The following is an 18,208-nucleotide window of genomic DNA, read 5'->3' on the forward strand; positions in this document are numbered from 1 at the left end:
TTTCACACATTTTAGTTCTACCTATTCCTAAAAAATTGGAAACTGGAAACTACATTCAAGACCAAACTTCAAGACGATGTAGACCTTCACAAGAATAGGACTTCTACAAATGTTGGATTAGGATCAGAGAAAACTACCAGTAATCTTCATTTCAACAAGAGGCACAAATGTTCAAAAAAAGAAAGAAAAGAAAAGAAAAGAAAAACAAAATGTGATGCACATATAACATTCCACTGGCTGGCTGTAATGTAAAAAAAAAAAAAAAAAAAAAAAAAAAAAATCACAATAGTAATAAAATATAAATGAGTAAATTAAACTGAAAAATGGGATAAAGGTTTGTGCTATCGTAAGTTTTTTTCTTTTCATGTGTACAATAATACATACAGTGATAATCCAATATATACAAAACAATGCAACTGGGTAGGTGAGCTAGCTTTGGCCTGCAGACGTGCTCCCAGCTATGTGATTGGCTGCGTTTTGAGCCGGACGAGGGGGATCTTCTTCTCCCGGACACAGCGGTCGCACACCCACTCCGCGGCCTGCTCCGAGTTGAGCAGCGTGTAGGCCGTGGTCGTCATGCCGGTGCAGATGCGGTGGTACCAGGTGTGGCAGCTGCTGACGCAGATGACCGCATCCTCGGAGTCCTGCACCTGCTGGTGGCAGATGCCACAAGCAAACAGAGTCTGTGGGTTGCTGTACATCATTGGCGGCACGGGGCCGTTCGAGTTGTGGCTGTTGGCCAGGCTGTTTGGGTACGGGGCGCCCCCGCCCCCTCCGGCGCCGATGCCCGGCGGCATGCCGTGGTGCTGGTGGTGGGCGTGGTGGTATGAGTTGCCGTAGGGGCCAAACTGATTGTTCATGGCCGCCGTGCGGCTCAGGCGGCGTGTAAGCAGATTCAGGCCCCGGGTGGTGGCCGTAGCTCCACTCGGGTCGTCTTCAAAGGGGTTGGCAGCTACAATGTTGTCACCACTTGGGTTGGGTGGGGGCGCCAGGTTGCCCGCTGCGCATGCACCACTCCCGGCACCCTACAGATCAAAGAAAAGGTGGAGCAACCACAGCAGACAGTATGTGAATGTGCAGGCATTGTGCTGTAAACAAGAATACCAGTCACTGTACAAAATTAAGGTATGCACACCTGGCTACCTCAGTTTGCATCATATTACAAGAATATCAGCGGTATTACAAGAATACCGCAGTTTTACAAGAATACCGCTGAACTGCGGTATTACAAGAATACCGCATATTACAAGAATATCAGGCAATGGTTGTCTGCAATATTCAGAGTGCTTTTAATGAGATATCGTCGATACATGTAACTATCAGTTGCCATCTGCAGTAACAAGCACACTTCGGTAATATTAACGGCTAATTACAGCAGGAGTGATGAATGTAGACTTACCTATCTACAAGGTATGTAGATGCTCTACGGAAATATGTAGTGACAGTTAATTACCTCTGCCAAGGGAGGAGGTTATGTTTTCGTTACCGTTGGTTTGTTTGTTTGTCCGTGTGCAAAATAACTCAAAAAGTAGGTAGCAGATTGGGATGAAACTTGCAGGAAAGGTTGAGAATGACACAAGTAACAAATGATTAACTTTTGGTAGTGATCCGAGAATTTTTTTTGAATTTATAAGGGATTTTTTATATTATGGCAGGTAGGGTCAATGAACTTGGGAGTTCAGGCTGCGGGTATTTGAGTTTGCATGCGCACACTAAAGCGCGTGCTCTAGTTTCTGCTAGGGCGAGGCGCGCCGTGCAGCTAAGGGTTTATGACGTAACAAAGGCTTCTATATTGGGAAATTGGGCGACTTTCAGCACACAATGCTATATATGGTAAGTACGTATGGGTGGAAATCACTGAGATGGAAGAACAAGACCAGTGGTGGAAATGAGCTACATGCTTGGTGGAGGTCTGCGCTCTTAGAGTGCTTCCTCTAGTTAATTTATAGCAATGACTTTCACATCTTTATCCAGAGGCAAGTGAAAGTGTTCATTTCTTCTTAAAATCCTCTATATCTCATATCATGATTTCATTTGTTATTTGTTACCATTTCTAATTTTTGTCTGAAGGTGCCAAATGAAATTTACAGGTACATGTAGATGTGACCACTTTTAAGAACATCATCTACATAATAATATGTCTAGAAAATCAGTTCAGGACTGTAAATCTATAATGCCACTAATTTGGGGCAAGTTACTGCAACCAAGTTTTGTGCTGGACAAGTGAACTCAAAACACTTGCCCAGTTGGGCTTGATAAGCAAAGTATATATATCTGTAGCACCTCAATTTAATAAATATTAACCTATGGGTACATGTAGCTAAATATGAATAATGCACACTTCATTAAAAAAAAAAAGAAGAAATTGGGTAGTAGGCCATGATGTTACTGTTGACCTAATCTTAGGCTGGCTTCTCGGTGAACTCTGTTACTGACCTTTGAGCCGGGAGCTTTCTTGCGCTTCTTCGTTGGGCTGGGGGGCTGGCTAGTAGATGAACCCTTGCTGCTGTCTGTGTTCTCACGCTCACTGTCTGTTGATGCAGCTATCATTGGCAGGTAGAAGAAAACGTTAGCGGTTAAAATGGAGAGGGAATTATTAATACAGCCATCCTACACTGAAGGAAGATATGATGCCTCTGTCACCTCTTGGGATGGGAATACATTTTTCTTTTCTACATCTTTTACACAAATGCTGTTTTACTCACAACAATTTTAGCATGTTATTGTTCATCCATCTCCTCCTCCATACACTATGAATACAAAGTTCCTTTTTTGCTTTAAAACTTAGTGAGAGGCACATTTTAAGTGCAAGTCTTATAATTTCTAATGCCTGACAGTTTTATCATTCCATCTAATTGGTCTGATGATACAGAGGATTATCAAGTAAACGTACAACCTGAACGTCAAACACAAGCTTTCTTGAATCAGGAACACATCCAATCATATATAGACAGAAAAATCTGTACACACTGTACAACTTGAATGTCAAAACATAAGCCTTCTTGAATCAGGAACACATCCAATCATATTTAGACAGAAAAATCTGTCTGTTTGGAGGAGTTTTATAATTTTTTTTTTCTTTGATGGTTCTTCTCCATGGAGAGGGATTCTGTGAAGCCACATGTAGTCTTGGCGATAGTGTATTGTCAATTGATCTCCAAACAAGCACAAACCCACCCTAAATATTCAGCAACAAATAATATTTGCATCTGAGTGAGACCAAAGTCCAGTAGAAATGGAATATTCGCTCTTATGACCAAGTGCCACATTTAAAGTATGTTGATTACAGCTACAATATTTGTAGTTCAGTCTACACTGCGTTGTACAGAAGCAGGTGTGGCATTGTATACAAAATATGTCCACAGCAGTGAGTGGAGTGCAGCGATTTCTCTGAATATAGCATTTAGCAATCTCACAGCAATCACAGCAAGTTTTTCTATGGTATCTTTAAAAAGATTAATTAGGTACTAACTAAAGCAATAGACTTCATAGTATCCACAAAACATATCCCTGATAATACAGACTGAACTTTTGGTCTTACTCTAGACCCCAAGACATACTGTACCTTTGTAGCATTCATTCCATGACATGGTGTTACAATTTTACTAGCCCGACCAGACGCCATGCAAAGCACGGCGTCAGACAGGTGGGGCCTCGCCATCACATCGGGGAACTACAACACAACTACAAAACTTATAAAAATTTATACGTTACTCACGTAAAGTGCATGCTTATATTACAAAAGGTACATAAGTCCATCTCGAGCCCTCGCAATAAGACCATGGAACAAAAAAATTGCACTTTCTAGCGCAATCCCTGACTGTTGGGGTTCATCGTTGCAGAATTCAAAATGGCGTGTTGACCACTCTGCAAATTATGCGCGCGCATGCGTGGCTGGAAGTGCAGTGATCTATTGCATGCAAGCGCTCTTTGGTAGCAGCACGGTCAAAAGCGTGACCTTCAAAAATGTATTCAGATCGCGTGAACTACCGATTATCAGATGTACCGTTCGCACATGCTGCATATAATCTTCATTTTCGGTAAGTTGTGAAATGTTTATCTCAATATTGATAACATAGCTTGCAAGCTAAGAAGAATCAATGTGATTGTAAAATTCGCCCTGAGCTTGTTGTTGTGTTGTTGGGGGGCGCTCCAGTACAGCCCTGTCTCTTTTTATACAGTGACTGGGTTGTAAGCCTATGTATAGTTACAATTTTACATGCCTAAGTTAGGTGTTAAGAATATTTAATCATACCTATTAGACTCTAATTTAGTCTAGATCTAACGTTAAACATAACAAATTATTGCCAATAAAGTTTTTGTTTGTTTGTTTGTTTGTTTGTTTGTGTTTTTAAATAGGCCCTAAATCAAGTTAGAACCAGGCCTATGGTCTGAGTCAATGGAAGGTGGCATATGAAAATGCATTGTCGTCATTCAGGAAAGTCGGATGTGAGTTATTACAGAAAGCTGTGTGACTGTGTACGTCTTCGCACTGTAATCAGTGATCAGGTAATCAGTAATCAGTAGTAATTGTTCACTATTGACTGCTAAAATCCCTTTTCGTCGGACTAACACTGATAGCAGCCGAGATATGAGATCGAGTGCAGAGAAGTGTTTTAACTACTAGGCACCTACTACGTGATGCGATGCGCTCTCCGCAACTGACTTGAATTATGACTAACTACTAAACGTTAACGTTTATAGTGGAGAAGTGTGATTACTGCATGCAGCACCATCCACCATGCACCACTTCCAGGCGAGGCGGTGACGCGGTTAGGCATACGCGAAACGTTGCGGCGTAGCGGCTTACCAGGGTAGTGGAAAGCAAATCCACGTAGTCCGTGCACAGAGGCAATTTAGTCATACAGATCTAGTCCCATATCACTACTTACTGCGGAGTCTTTTGGTAGGCTTTTTGTCCCTTGGCATCGGGTAGCTAGTTGCAATAATGTCTCTGTGCAGATATGGTGTTCCAGCTCACGTTTCGTGCATTTTAATGTCACTATTTCCGTTCTTAGCTATTTCTATTACGCACTGGCCGGGGTCACGTACATGATTTTTTTTTTCCCTCTGCAGCGATATCATGTTACTGGCTCTAGAGGGCGCTATAACTATTTCACTGTTTCTAGTCGGTCCTATACTAGTACGTCAGCATGCAGATCGTGTGCTCAGTATCTAATTCAAAATTCATCGAAAAAAACAAACAAACAAACAAACAAACAAATACAAAAATTTTTAAAAAGCTACGTGAGGTTACACTGGCTCAGTAATTTGGACATTTCATGACTGAAATCACTCTGTAACAGGAATTCAAAATAGTCATACTAGCACTGAGAAATTGGGGCATGAATGTGCAAGTGCTGTTTCAGTGGAATTGCAAAATCCGCCTTTAAAAAAAGAAAAAAAAAGAGAGAGAAGATATTCCTTTCATACATCAATATTCCATAAATTTCTCCTTCATTCAGTCACATGTTATATTTGGGATGATATTCTCACACAGACTCACATGATTAGATTTGATCTTAAGATATCTCAGGCACTGGTTTGGCAGAAGAAAAAAATGAGAGTGAAAAAAAAAAATCATGTGGACATAGATCCCATTGTAGAGATACAGTGAAAGGAGATACAGGGATGGTAAGAGCTAGACAAAACAAGCAGACAAACAAACAAACAATTTCACACACAGTCAACACACAAACACACTCAACAGAGTTGAAACAGAGTTGAAACTAATAACAGACTCATTGTAATATGTGCGAGACCAGGCCTGAGTTGGCCTATTTACTGTCATAATTTTGTGAGGAAATTTTATGAGAGAGACTGCAAAATTAATGACAAGAGCTGTTATGCTGTAATGTTGTCATCTGCAAATAGCCTTAAAGAATTTCTTCCTCCTATTCAATATCCACTCATCAACATTATACATATTTATATCATTTTGCCAGCCTCCTGCTCTGTTTATCTATTCCCCTTTTCTTTCACCACACACACACACACACACACACACACACACACACACACACACACACACACACACTTTCTTTTCTCAACATTGTAGCACTTACTGCTATCTGTACATGACCAGACAGTTGTATCAACATCCTCTCAAACACGGTGAAACTGAATTTAAAAATGAATTTTATTCATATAAACATCATTTACCCATTTTGGGTTAGAACATCTTATGTAACAGACAACAGAGTTTAAAAGAAAAGTATTTCATTTGGCCAGGTAATTCTTCATACACAATATATGAACACACTATTTGTCAGTGGTGTCTGCATAAAGGAATATATTTTGTTTGGGGAGGGTGGAAATTGGGAATTGGGTTGGGGGATATGAGAACATGTTTCAACTGGAAACAAACAAACAGTACTTTAGAAATATTTGAGTTTAAAGATAATAAAAAGTTTTGGTACCTCAAAAGTTTCCCTGAATTTCCTTGTCTTGGTTTGTGTTTCACGTTAAAGTACGTTGTCTGTGAGAATTACTCGCCCCAAAGTGCTCTCATGTCTTAGTAATCATGCAATAATGGTTTCGTACCAGAGCCGTCGCCGTACAGCGTCGATAAATATTGTACGAAACCACTGACTGCGACCAGCAGCGTGCAGCCCATTGTACGCATAGCTAACTGCGACCAGCAGCCCCATACGCATAGCGTAATGGGGCTTCGCATTGTAACATTCAGGATCATGACAGAATTAGTATCGCGGGTACCCGCGGAGAGCTACATACACCATGGACCGATCCACCGATGCATACACTGACTACTACGGCCAGCGCATGCGCACACAAACATCTGATCCGTTGATATGGGATTTGAAATTGTGCACATGTGATGTGTTCGCATGCACTGGCTGTAGTATTCAGTGTACATGGTGTATGTAGCTCTCCCAAGGTCCTCTCGGCCGAGTCCATTCAGTCATCAATTCGAACAGAAAGGGACTATAGGCAGAACCAAACATTGCCCGAAGCCTGTTTTCAATACTTCACCTTAATTGGTAAGTCTTCAAATTGAAGAATTGTTGGGATTTTAAGTTAACATTTATCCCGCGATACTAAATCTGTCATGATCCTGAATGCTACAATGCGAAGCCCGATTACGCTATGCGTATGGGACTGCTGGTCGCTATGCGTATGGGGCTGCTGGTCGCAGTTAATTGCATGATTACTAAGACATGAGAGCACTTTGGGGCGAGTAAGTCTCACAGTGTTAGTTACATGAAAGGTACCTTAACTTGAAACACAAACTAAGACAAGCAAATTTTTGAGGTACCAAAACTTTTTATTATCTTTAAGGACTTTAAACATTGACAGATAGAGATTGAAGCCCTGTTTTATCAGACCTTACCCTGACAATGTCGAACAACATCTGGAGAACAAAATTCCTTGCCTCTGGCAGGAGAGAGCAAGGGGTACAATTTTAAGAGACACAAACCAAAAACCTTCTCTGGGTAGGCTTCCATAACAACCTACCCATTCATGTGCGAAAGGGGGTGTGGTTACAATCCATGCAAGTCATCAGCGAGCGGTGCGTCATTCTGTTTTGACTATTGCGCATGTGTATTGAGTATATCAAAGGAATGTTACTGCAGAGCGTTTTAAGAGAACTGTTGCTGGGGTAATGTCAAGGTACATGTAATTACCCTAGCTACCCAGCGTAGAATTGGGCAAAAGTTACCACGACAACGTCCAAGCAACAATTTGCAGGGACCGTTTCAATAGGCAGGGTAAAAGATTGCATGTATGTTGTCACGGTAACTCTGGTTTGAAAGGCTTTGTTAAAACAGGGGCTTGAGAAAGAAAATGTCGTGTATTCGGTCTACCAGGAAGTTACAAAGGCCCCCTTCATACTCTCATCGCTTGTACAGGCTTGCAAGATAAGGGAGAAGGATACAAACAAATCAAGGCACAGAAATACACAAATATTGTGTTTATGCTTTACCTCCCCTTTGCTTTTAAGGTGAAAGAAAATCTATAATACCTGCAACAATGGTACAAGTCTGGAAAAGTCCAAAGTAATCCAACAAGAAGCCGAGGAAAGTTCAATCCACTAGATTCTTGATAACAATGTGACATGACTTCTGGAGGTCTGAGATATCTTACAGATGGTGTTAAAACAAACATACCCTTGCTTGTTTAGCTCCATTTGTTTGTGTGACTGTCCGTGCATAACACAGAAATAAATGTATGGGTACAGGGTGAAACATATGCACCCCTATGATTCATCACTGCCTCTAAAAAAGTACTCCAATACACCCGCTGTGCTATGATCTCCCACTGGCCTCTTGCATGACAAAGTTGTTCAGGACGAGCGCTGTCTGGTCCACCTGAAGCTCACTCTGTTCCAGTCTGGTGCCATGGAAATGGGAGAAAAAGAGAAGCAAAGACAAGATTTAATGGGGGAATGGCCTCCTTGTTCACAAATGCAGCTGTATGCCTGACAGTCACATTCGACAGCAAAATGCTTGTAGATGTAAGAACAAGATAAGTCACAACTTACTTTCTCAAACCTAACTCCAGTCTATTTGTGAGTAAACATTTGTCACATATTGTTGATGATCCCTACTGTAGCTCTATGTAATGAGGACATTTACATCTTTGAAATTTTGTATATTACAATCCTTCTTCAACATAAATATGTATATCAATCACAACCTATTCTTCTATTGTTGGACAACAGCAAATATCATCTACCAAAAAACAATTACAAAATAAGGAGAAGAAGCAAAGAATAACAGAAACAGAGGAGAAAGAGGAGGAGAGAGTAATGACAAATTCAAAAAGTAGTAAAAGGACATGGCACTCACTTTGCTATCCTCCTCTTGTACTTCTGGAGTTGCTGCTTCTCAAGGGGTGTCATCATCTTCTCAATCTCCTCCACCTGTGCGGGGTCAGCCCCGGAGCCCTGGAGGGAGGCGGTGATAGCCTCCACCCTCTGCTCCTTCTCAATTAACCTCCTGGCAAATGGAGACAATGTCGGGCAAGTTATAACATTTTGGATTGGCATGGTCTTTTAATTTTTTAGTTAAAAGTCACTGCACTATGGGCACAAGAATACAACTCACATTAAAAGCATGTAATTTTAATGCCAGGTTCATTTTATCTTATTCCCGTTTTAAGAATAAATTAATAAACAGACTGACAGAAAAAGGAAACATAAGAACCAAATAACATCTAGCAGAGGCCATATGTCAAATAGCATTTGTGCAGTGGATTTGATTGGTGAAACATTTTTTCACTCAGTCCCACCCATGTCGATTTTGGTATGTGAACTGTCCTCCCTGGTTTAACCCTATTTACCTGTTCTCTGCTGACTCGTACTGCCTCCTCAGCATGGTGTTGATGAGGGACTTGTAGCAGCGCTCCATCAGCATGTGGCTGACCTGACACAAGCTGACAGTGAAGAGGTAAATGGTGCGGGATGGGGCGTGGTCAGGGGTGCGCGGGATCTCCTGCACGCTGAGAAAGTTCTCCGAGAACATCTGGTACACCAACTCCTTGGCCTCTTTTGCTGGTATCAGGGCAAAGTTTTCTATCTAGATAGAAAAAACAACAAAATCTGGTTCATTTGATCATTTCATTTCTTAATGTCAGAATCTTTGCTCAAAGTGAATGTATAGTTTGTGACAGCACAAACTCACATGTTGTGTGTTCAAAAATGTTGTTTGCTCACTACTGGCATTCATACAATCAAACTCTCCCTCAACTCACATTTCTACCATAAATAATCTCCACACTCAACAAGGACATAATTGTAATTTCAGTAGCAATATTAATCGTCTAATCCAAATTTCATTACAGCACTTTTTGTTCAAATGTAAAATTCCTCAAACTCACAAATTAACAGAGAATTGTTCATGACATCTATAGATCAAAAACAATCAGATTCCTGCACTAGTTTTTACTGCTCTGCAGTTTCTATCATTTCTATAAAAATCACTTCTATTGACCATAAGAAAATCATCTCTTCTTGTTGGCAGAACTGTTACATGCTCATTTGTTTGGAATCCTTTGATTTGATATATAGCACTACTACACTTTGTTGTTCGACATTGAGCAGCAACACAAGAGTACAATTTTACATTTTGTTCAAATTTGCAATAATTTGCGTAATTTTCTGAAAGTTTGTATTACAGTCTAGACCACATCATTCGGACAGCAGCAGAATCACACTAGAAGTGATCTTGACATTTGAATTGGAAATATCAGCAGGATTTTACCCCCCTGAGAGAGGACACACAAACCTCTTTCTGCTCCAAGTACTTCTTCATCAGAAGGGTCTTGAATATGCGGTAGCTCTTGGAGCCAAACCGCTCCTGGACAACCGACTCGATGTTGGCCGTGCAGATGATGCGAGAGGCCTGCTCTAGGTCGATGTCGTAGGTGCCACCACCGGCGTCGCTAAACCTCCTCACAATCATGGTCTATGAGAAAAAGATATGGTTACACCAAAAGAACAGCAAAAGGATGGTCAGAATTCTCCTTCATCTGGATACTTGACTGGACATTCCACATACACTAGGTTTATACATCATATATCCTATCTTCTTACTACTTTCTTATTCTTCACACATGAACTTATGTATTGATCACTCACTCAAGGATGCAAGCTATGTTTTAAACAGATTAACACATGTACTGACATTTGAATTTTACAAACACTAGTCATAACTTTCTTGCTGTTTTTTTCTACAAAGCCCATTGCTGAAAGCATTCATTTTCATCTTATCTGTAACATCTCTACACTGATTACAACTGTACCTCTTTGAACGTACCCATTCACAGCTCATGCAAATGTGCATGGGTTTTCCTTGTTGAAATTATTCCATGACTTTGAATTTAACTTGCTACATCATCTGACTCATAAACAATGTTATTTTATGCATCTTTATGCATGTATTTGCCTCAGTATTCAATCTGATTTTCAACATCATCTGAATCATGAGGAATACCATCTTTAAGACATGATTTACCATTTGCAGATGAAACAAAAGCCCGGCATTAGTGCTTTAAAATAGTTCTAAAATGTGAGTAGGGATAGAAACAACCACTGTAAAAATCTGAATCTGTATAATCGATGTTAAGTATTGTTAAATACACAAAATGTGAACAATAGTTATAATGAAAAATTTCCAGCCTAAACGGTATACAATTATGGTTTGTTGAGAAAAATACTGATATTTCCTTATATCTTATAATTGGGCTTTACTGCAAAAATTTTATATGGTAGGATGTTTTGTGATACAACAAACCTACACATATGCATCAAATGTGATACCTTGAACATTTTTAAAATCACTGAGGACTCCCAAAGGTAAACAGAACCTTTAAGTATATTTGTGCAAAGTAAATACATTTTTGCATTATTTAAGAACCTGACAAAGTTATGAAAGGAGCATCTCAAAACACAAAGCAGAAGGATTGCAAACATCAAGTATCCTTAAATCTGGAACATCTTCCTCAAAAGATGTTATGAATACATGAATCACTCTTTAAATCTGACTGGGCTTCCCTACATGAAATATCTACTGACAATAGTGCATAGGCACAGGGTCACATTCTTTAGTGTTGTCTTCAGGTAATTCAAATGAATTAACATTAGAAGCTACCATACCTGATCATCTATGAGTAGTTTCATGTACTGCTCCAGGCGCCGGTGATCTAGCTTGCAGTCACTGGGCAACTGACGGGAGATCTCATGGGAGCTAAGTGGCTTGGTAGATCTGGCCATGAAGTCGGTGGTCAGTTCGCTTATCCTCAGCATGGTCCTCACGACCTCACCCGCTGTCTGGAGGAAAGATGGAAATATGAGACGTAACCAGGGATGTCACTGACAAACTAGAAATGTCGCTTTGGCGACTGGTATGCCTCCGCCATAATGCATGATTTTCCCAATAGGTCTAGATAGTACATGTGGACACTGTGTGATTACATTTTCACAAAATTGGCAAAATATTGGAATGACAAGTTTGTCACAAATGTGTTGAATGTTCACCTTCCTTGATGTAGGTTTAATTGGATGAATAGGAGAGCATGTATCTAGGGATTTAAGGACTTTAACTTGACTTTGACCCATTCATACATTTAGGCATTGAGTAATTTTCAAGGTACAGGTGTGGAGAAAAAGTGCAATTTCTGAATTGAATAGTAAATTGTTACCATTTTCATCTGGCCCTTGACCCTAAAATTCATAAGATAATTACTTTCAGGTAGAACATGCATAATATGTACTAAGTTTCAAGGTAACTTTAGCCACTTCCGAGATATGGAGGAAAAAGTTAGTTCAGCACTTTCACTTGATCTTTGACCTTTTGACCTTTGAGGCAAAAAGAGAAAAAAAAACTTTCCAGAGAATTTCTATTAGGTTACACACGCATACACCAAGTGTAAAAAAATAACCCTGCTGGCATTGCATAAATATGAGGGTAATAGTAACATTTTGAAGTCTTGCACTTGACCTTTGACCCCTGACCTTTGACCCCATGAACCCTACATTCTCTAGATAATCACTTCCAGTCAGTACATGTATATACTATGTTCCATGAAGATACCTTGAACAATTTTCCAAGGTACGGAGAAAAAAAAAGAAGTTTTAATATTTTTACTTGACCTTTTGACCTTTGACCTTTGACCTCATGACCCAAACTGTCACCAGAGAATCTTAATTGGGTAATACATGTATACACTAAGTTTCAAGAAAATCTCTTCAGGCATTCAATAGATATGGTGGAAATAGTGAAATTTTATGTATTTGACCCTGACCTTTTGACCTTTGACCTTTGACCTCATGACCCAAACTTTCACCAGAGAATCTTAATTGGGTAAAACATGTATACACTAAGTTTCAAGAAAATATCTTCGGGCATTCAAAAGGTATGGTGGAAATAGTGAAATTTTATGTATTTGACCTTGACCTTTTGACCTTTGACCTTGAGCATGTGCACCCAAAAGTTGATAGGCACAACTTCACCCCCTAAGACACATACATGCCAAGTTTCATTAGGATACCTCAACAGGTTTCGATAGTTACCTTGTCCACAAAATTCATTACGGACGGACGGACGGACCGACGGACGGACGGACGGACGGACGGACAACCCGAAAACATAATGCCTCCGGCACCACTTCGTGGCGGAGGCATAAAAAGACAACATCTTCTCTTTATAACATTATCATCACCATCGTCAGACTCATTGGGACTTTTTAAAGGCAAATTCATAGTGAATAATCATGTTTCTGGTAACAATACCAATTGATTTAAGCTTTGATTTCAACTTTCTTACCACCTCATGAAAATGAAACAAGTTTAAGTAGCATGAATTCCATGTTTCAAATGTGGATAAATTATATGCCAGTGTAATGTAGTGTCAATAATCTTTGTGCAGGAAGTATGGACAGACTTTGACTATGTCAGAAAAGATTATTGTCTTCATTCTTCCTGTAACATCAATTTCACTTTGAGACACAATTCAGACAAATACAACTTGCAGCACTGAAATCAATGCAATGCATTTCTGTGCTATAATCAAATATCAAAGAGTACCAAAGTTGATCAGGGCAAATGTGACATAGCTTGCAAAGAAGTTGGGCCCAGTATCTACAGACTCTGGAGTTTACGTGAAATGTACCTTGTCTATTCTTTGCGTGATGGCCGATATGATGTCCTGATCCCTGAAGTACCGGTGGAAGCGCTCAAAGTTCACCTGCCAAAAGATGCCATCATCTGGAGGTAGCTGCCAAATTTATGAATAAAGAAAAAAAAAACACACAAAAAACCCAAGACTAATGAAGTTAAAAAACACATACACATAAAACAAACAAACAAAGCAATAAACTAACAATTGAGGGGAAAACTCTGCCAAAACTAAGGCAGTACTATGACTGAGAGAATGTCTCATATCGATTCTAAACATCCCCAACATTTTGTGAGATCAGCAAGCCTGAATTATGTTGCCCTGTCACAAAGCATCTGTGGTTTCATCTACTGTAAGATCAATTATGGTAGCAATGCTTGTTTCATATACACATCACTACATCTGAGTGCGCTTGATGACTTTACAACTCTGTCAGGTTTGGGTGGATTACTGAATGTTGATGAGAAAGTTTGGCAATTAAGCTAAATGCCTGGGCACATAAGGGGTTAACTTAAATGAGGGCAAACGTACCTCTTTGCCATCAGCTGAACTTGTTGATGAACTCCTTGCTCTCTTGCTGCCTTCTGCTTGGCCAACATCTCCAGTTGACCTCTTCCTTTTCCTAAACCCTGATCAACATCACCAAAACACGTTTCAGTTAAGTAAAGTAAATACTGTAATGGGCTGTTCTTCTGTATTAAAAGCATTCACTACATCTCTTCATGAGAACTTTATGCTCCTGCTTCAACTTCTGAAAAGTGGTGACGTATGGAGACGGCACATGTCTCGGCTGGGTGTCACCTTTCAAAGATATGACACATTAGAATTCCCCCAGTCAGTCAGTTTTGTAATGGATAAGGGTTCAATGTTCATCCTCAGTTACGGTTTACCAATGTCATCATTTCCCAAAGCCTTGCCATCATTACAATCTCAATATTGCCAGATAATTATATTACCACAAGGGTCGAGCAGAGGGACAAGATTCATGAACAAAATGCCCTGTCCAGGGATGGATGCACCATGTAGGTATTGAACTCAAGAACTCTAATTAAGGAGTCTTTGAGCACTTTCCATTATATCCCTCCCCCCCCTTCTAATTAAGAATGACTAAAGCTAAATCCAAGTCTGAAATTTGTTTAGGCCATTTGGGGTCACACAAGGAATATCACAGAGCAGATTTTATCTGATGTGGTTTTCTTAAAACTGCTTTGCCAAATCAGAGGAAGAACATCACTGAGTGCCTCTATAGCAAAGAATACTAGGCACACAAACAGGGTTTATGCCTACACAGCACAGCTTTGCGAACTCTGTCTCGGATGCATTCTAAAAGTGTATGCACATAAATATGATCAGATTTGGCATGCTGCTCTTGTGTACCTTCGGTGTGCAGATGGGCTGGCACTGTGTAAAGCTCTGTGTCACTGATCTTCAGCTGAGGTATGGCTGGCAACGTCTTGTCATCCCCCTTGGCCTTATCCACAGGGTCACTGCATGCTGGCAATCGCTGGAGGAAGTGTGTATGTACAAGTTCAATGAACTTGTCCCTGATGACACTGGGATCAAGTTGATTCCCTGCAAAAAAAAAAAAATAACAACAAATATAAGGGCATGTGATTACCAGTGCCTACATCTACTTTTCAGCATATTTTGTGAGTATATCCCTGTGAGCAATACAAATACATGGATTACAATTGAATTATTACAGACAAGTACATGCCATATATTTCGCGAGTCTAAATTTTTGCGAATCGGGACTTCCTGACAATTTTGCGAGTGGTTAAATTCGCGATCGTGAAGCGCTGTAATGAACGGAGAAAATATGTATGTGTGCGTCACATTCATATCGGGATCAGAGTCATTATTTTTGGTGTCTTTAATTTCGCAAATAGCACCTGACTCGCGAAATTCGCGAAGATAAAAAACCTCACAAAATATTTGGCATATACAGTAATCAGTCACATTACTTTTCCTGATAATCACAACCTGGACAATGCCTGGGTGAGTCTGCATGTATTTGCAAAATCAGTATGCTCATAAAGAGTTGATGCTGTTTTACTCAAAGGCAGGTAAGTCATCTGCTGAGTTTGTAAATGTAATCCCCCTGCTCTGGGCACATCTGATTCTTAATTAATCTTGCCAAAGAAACCAAAAGTCAAATAAGATTAAATGAAAAGTCTTTCTTTCCTGCCATAGCCTTTTCCAAAGGTCCTTATAATGTCAGCATTAACAGTTGTGAGCACAGAGAGGCAAAGGTGAGTGCATCTGCCAGAGAGTCCTTCAGAGTGTTTTGACCTTTTGAGATCTGTGAATGATATTATCATTTACAAGCAAGTAGAAAGCCTAACCAGTGAACCTTGTAAATTATTTGGCTCTGAAAAGTGGTCAGTTAGAGACCAATGTATTGCTAGAATTGACGATCACCTGTGAGTTTGAAATGCACTATGCATGAGTGTTTTTTATTTAAAAGCAGAGCCCTACTGATTGGTTTTTGTTGGTTTTTTTCCTATCAAATGATGGTAGAGAATTTATTAATTCAAAAACAAAGATAAGGCAATTCCCTCTGCAATTACTACAGAGAAAAGGTCTGTGACAAAGGCTATACCTTCCATTGCCTCCTTGAGTTTCTCCTTGACCTTCTCAATGACTGTACTCATCAGAATCTGCCCATGATGCAGCACCTCTTCAATGATCAGCTCCCCAACATCACCATATAGAGTCTTTGCGCAATAGATGTACCGAGCATACCGAACCACGAGCAAGGCTCGTTGAATATCAGCGGTGTACTCCACTAGACCTCGCCGACTTACAGCAAAAGTCACAATGTTGTGCTGTACTAGGACACATAGAGCCTTCTTGACCTATGGGAATACCAAGGACATTTTCGTATATAAAGCAAGCCCCTTGAAGAATTCAGCATAGAATGAAAAGAGGAATACACACAAATGGCAAAACTGTAACATGAAAGATGTGATTTGTGCACATCACGGTCGCACAGGAATTGACAGAGGGACGAAGCTTATGCACTATTTAGGCTCAACTTTGTCCTCCCTAGCTATGGAAATGGAAAAACTAACTTAATTCAGTGGATTCACAGTACATGGTGTGCCACCTATTGCTTGCAGTGGACAGACCAATTTTCAACTTTGGTATCAACATGCAGAGCCCAGCTGTCTATACTGCCTGTCTAGACTATAATGGTGTGTACAGATAGATGTCTAGGTATTTTCACTGGCTATCATGCGAGAGTCTTCAAAGCTTTTGGAGTTTTACATGTATGTATGTCCACGATTTTCATTGACATTATTATACATGGCAACATGCACTGGTAATAGCCAACAGTGTTATCTTCTGGTGCATGTGCATCTTAATATGGCAGCTATCTCAACATGTCATGTCTGTAGTGGTGTCTCCTTGCATGATAAAAGTAGCAGAGACAATATAACATAAGTCATAACAGACACAGCCATTGGGTTTTATGTGCAGTGCAGATTTTCAGATGGAAAATTGAGGATAAATGGTGGTTTCTCTCCAAAATTCTAACTAGTTAGACCTACTATGTAACTAGATCTATCCCGTTAAATTCACAAGCTGGGTTTCTATGTATCTCCCGCTTCACACTGCGCATCTTGTTTTCTTTAAATGTACGGATAGAGTAGCTAGATAGCTGGAGCATTAGAGCCCATAGAGGCACACCAAGCCAGACCACAGGGATTTCGATGTCAACCATTTCCAATGAGGCATTTCGGATTGCGGCCTGTCCACTGCGACTGATACTAGGTCAGTAGGTGGCACACCATATTGTGAATCCATTGAATTGCTCTGGCCCAGGTCAGGCCGCGCCTAGCCTCAGCAAGAGGGCCTTCCTCCAGAGTCCTACCTAGTATGGTAAAACTCATGTCAATGGGAAAATGCATCTCACCATCTGATTTCTAGGACTGCCCTCGCCCGCGCGCCCTGCGCTCAACCTGCAAATGAACTAACATAACATTTTATTAACAATGTTATTGTTAATATTAAAATCTAAATCCTGATTCAAATAAGTAAAAATGAAAATGATATCTTTGAAGTTTGAGTGACTACGAAAAATGTAACATTAGAATCTAGTTAAAACTAAAAAAGGCAGAAATTCATGATTCAATGAATTAACAAAACTAAGGATAGCCCAAGTAAATTAGTTTACACTCGTATGGTTGTAAGGAGCAATATCAGAGACAATTTACACAGGCACAAAACGCATTTCCAACATGGTCTGATGGTAGAATACTAGCTAGAACATGAGAGGTTTGTCATTCAGATGTAGTCGTTAAAATAAAAAAAAAGAAGAAGACAACTAGAAGTGCTATATATGGGACTGAACAGTGTCTCAAGTATTGGCCTCTTGACTTACCTGATCGGCCCTCAACTTAGTTTCTGCAATCACTACTCGTAAGCTATTTGAGCCATACTTCAAAAGGTAGGTGCAAACGTTTTCAACAACATCGCCAAAATGTTCAGCGATAACGAGAGAAGCCAGTTTGATTTGAACAGCTGACATGGTGTTCGTCTTCTGAAGATAATGCCAGCAGCAGCAG

General features: G+C 40.1%; 2 protein-coding genes across 2 annotated transcripts; both read right to left on the reverse strand.

Moving 5' to 3' along the window:
• Positions 1 to 316: 316 nt before the first annotated feature.
• On the reverse strand, positions 317 to 5,056 carry LOC140230960 (uncharacterized). The gene is made up of 3 exons (XM_072311104.1): positions 4,893 to 5,056; positions 2,437 to 2,543; positions 317 to 1,025 (listed from the first exon to the last, which is right to left on the reverse strand). The coding sequence occupies exons 1-3, from the start codon at positions 4,927 to 4,929 to the stop codon at positions 459 to 461; spliced, it is 711 nt and encodes a 236-aa protein (XP_072167205.1). The 5' UTR covers positions 4,930 to 5,056; the 3' UTR covers positions 317 to 458.
• A 1,065-nt stretch (positions 5,057 to 6,121) lies between these two features.
• Positions 6,122 to 18,184, reverse strand: LOC140230694 (DNA-directed RNA polymerase III subunit RPC3-like). The gene is made up of 10 exons (XM_072310836.1): positions 18,025 to 18,184; positions 16,240 to 16,495; positions 15,015 to 15,209; positions 14,169 to 14,266; positions 13,632 to 13,736; positions 11,618 to 11,791; positions 10,248 to 10,427; positions 9,304 to 9,539; positions 8,811 to 8,960; positions 6,122 to 8,352 (listed from the first exon to the last, which is right to left on the reverse strand). Exons 1-10 carry the CDS (start codon positions 18,169 to 18,171, stop codon positions 8,268 to 8,270), a joined length of 1,626 nt encoding a protein of 541 aa, XP_072166937.1. The 5' UTR covers positions 18,172 to 18,184; the 3' UTR covers positions 6,122 to 8,267.
• Positions 18,185 to 18,208: the final 24 nt, after the last annotated feature.

This window comes from Diadema setosum, chromosome 7 (assembly GCF_964275005.1).
Source record: "Diadema setosum chromosome 7, eeDiaSeto1, whole genome shotgun sequence".
Taxonomy (NCBI): Eukaryota; Metazoa; Echinodermata; class Echinoidea; order Diadematoida; family Diadematidae; genus Diadema; species Diadema setosum.

What these genes read in the sequence shown, in the direction of transcription:
- LOC140230960 (XM_072311104.1), bottom strand. Translation starts at nt 4,929, where the DNA reads ATGCCAAGGGACAAAAAGCCTACCAAAAGACTCCGCA. An exon ending in GCCTACCAAAAGACTCCGCA is followed by an intron (nt 2,544 to 4,892) that starts GTAAGTAGTGAT and finishes TGCCAATGATAG; the next exon opens with CTGCATCAACAGACAGTGAG. An exon ending in AGAAAGCTCCCGGCTCAAAG is followed by an intron (nt 1,026 to 2,436) that starts GTCAGTAACAGA and finishes TTTGATCTGTAG; the next exon opens with GGTGCCGGGAGTGGTGCATG.
- LOC140230694 (XM_072310836.1), bottom strand. Translation starts at nt 18,171, where the DNA reads ATGTCAGCTGTTCAAATCAAACTGGCTTCTCTCGTTATCGCTGAACAT. An exon ending in CTAAGTTGAGGGCCGATCAG is followed by an intron (nt 16,496 to 18,024) that starts GTAAGTCAAGAG and finishes GTATTCCCATAG; the next exon opens with GTCAAGAAGGCTCTATGTGT. An exon ending in TACGAGTCAGCAGAGAACAG is followed by an intron (nt 8,961 to 9,303) that starts GTAAATAGGGTT and finishes TCCATTTGCCAG; the next exon opens with GAGGTTAATTGAGAAGGAGC.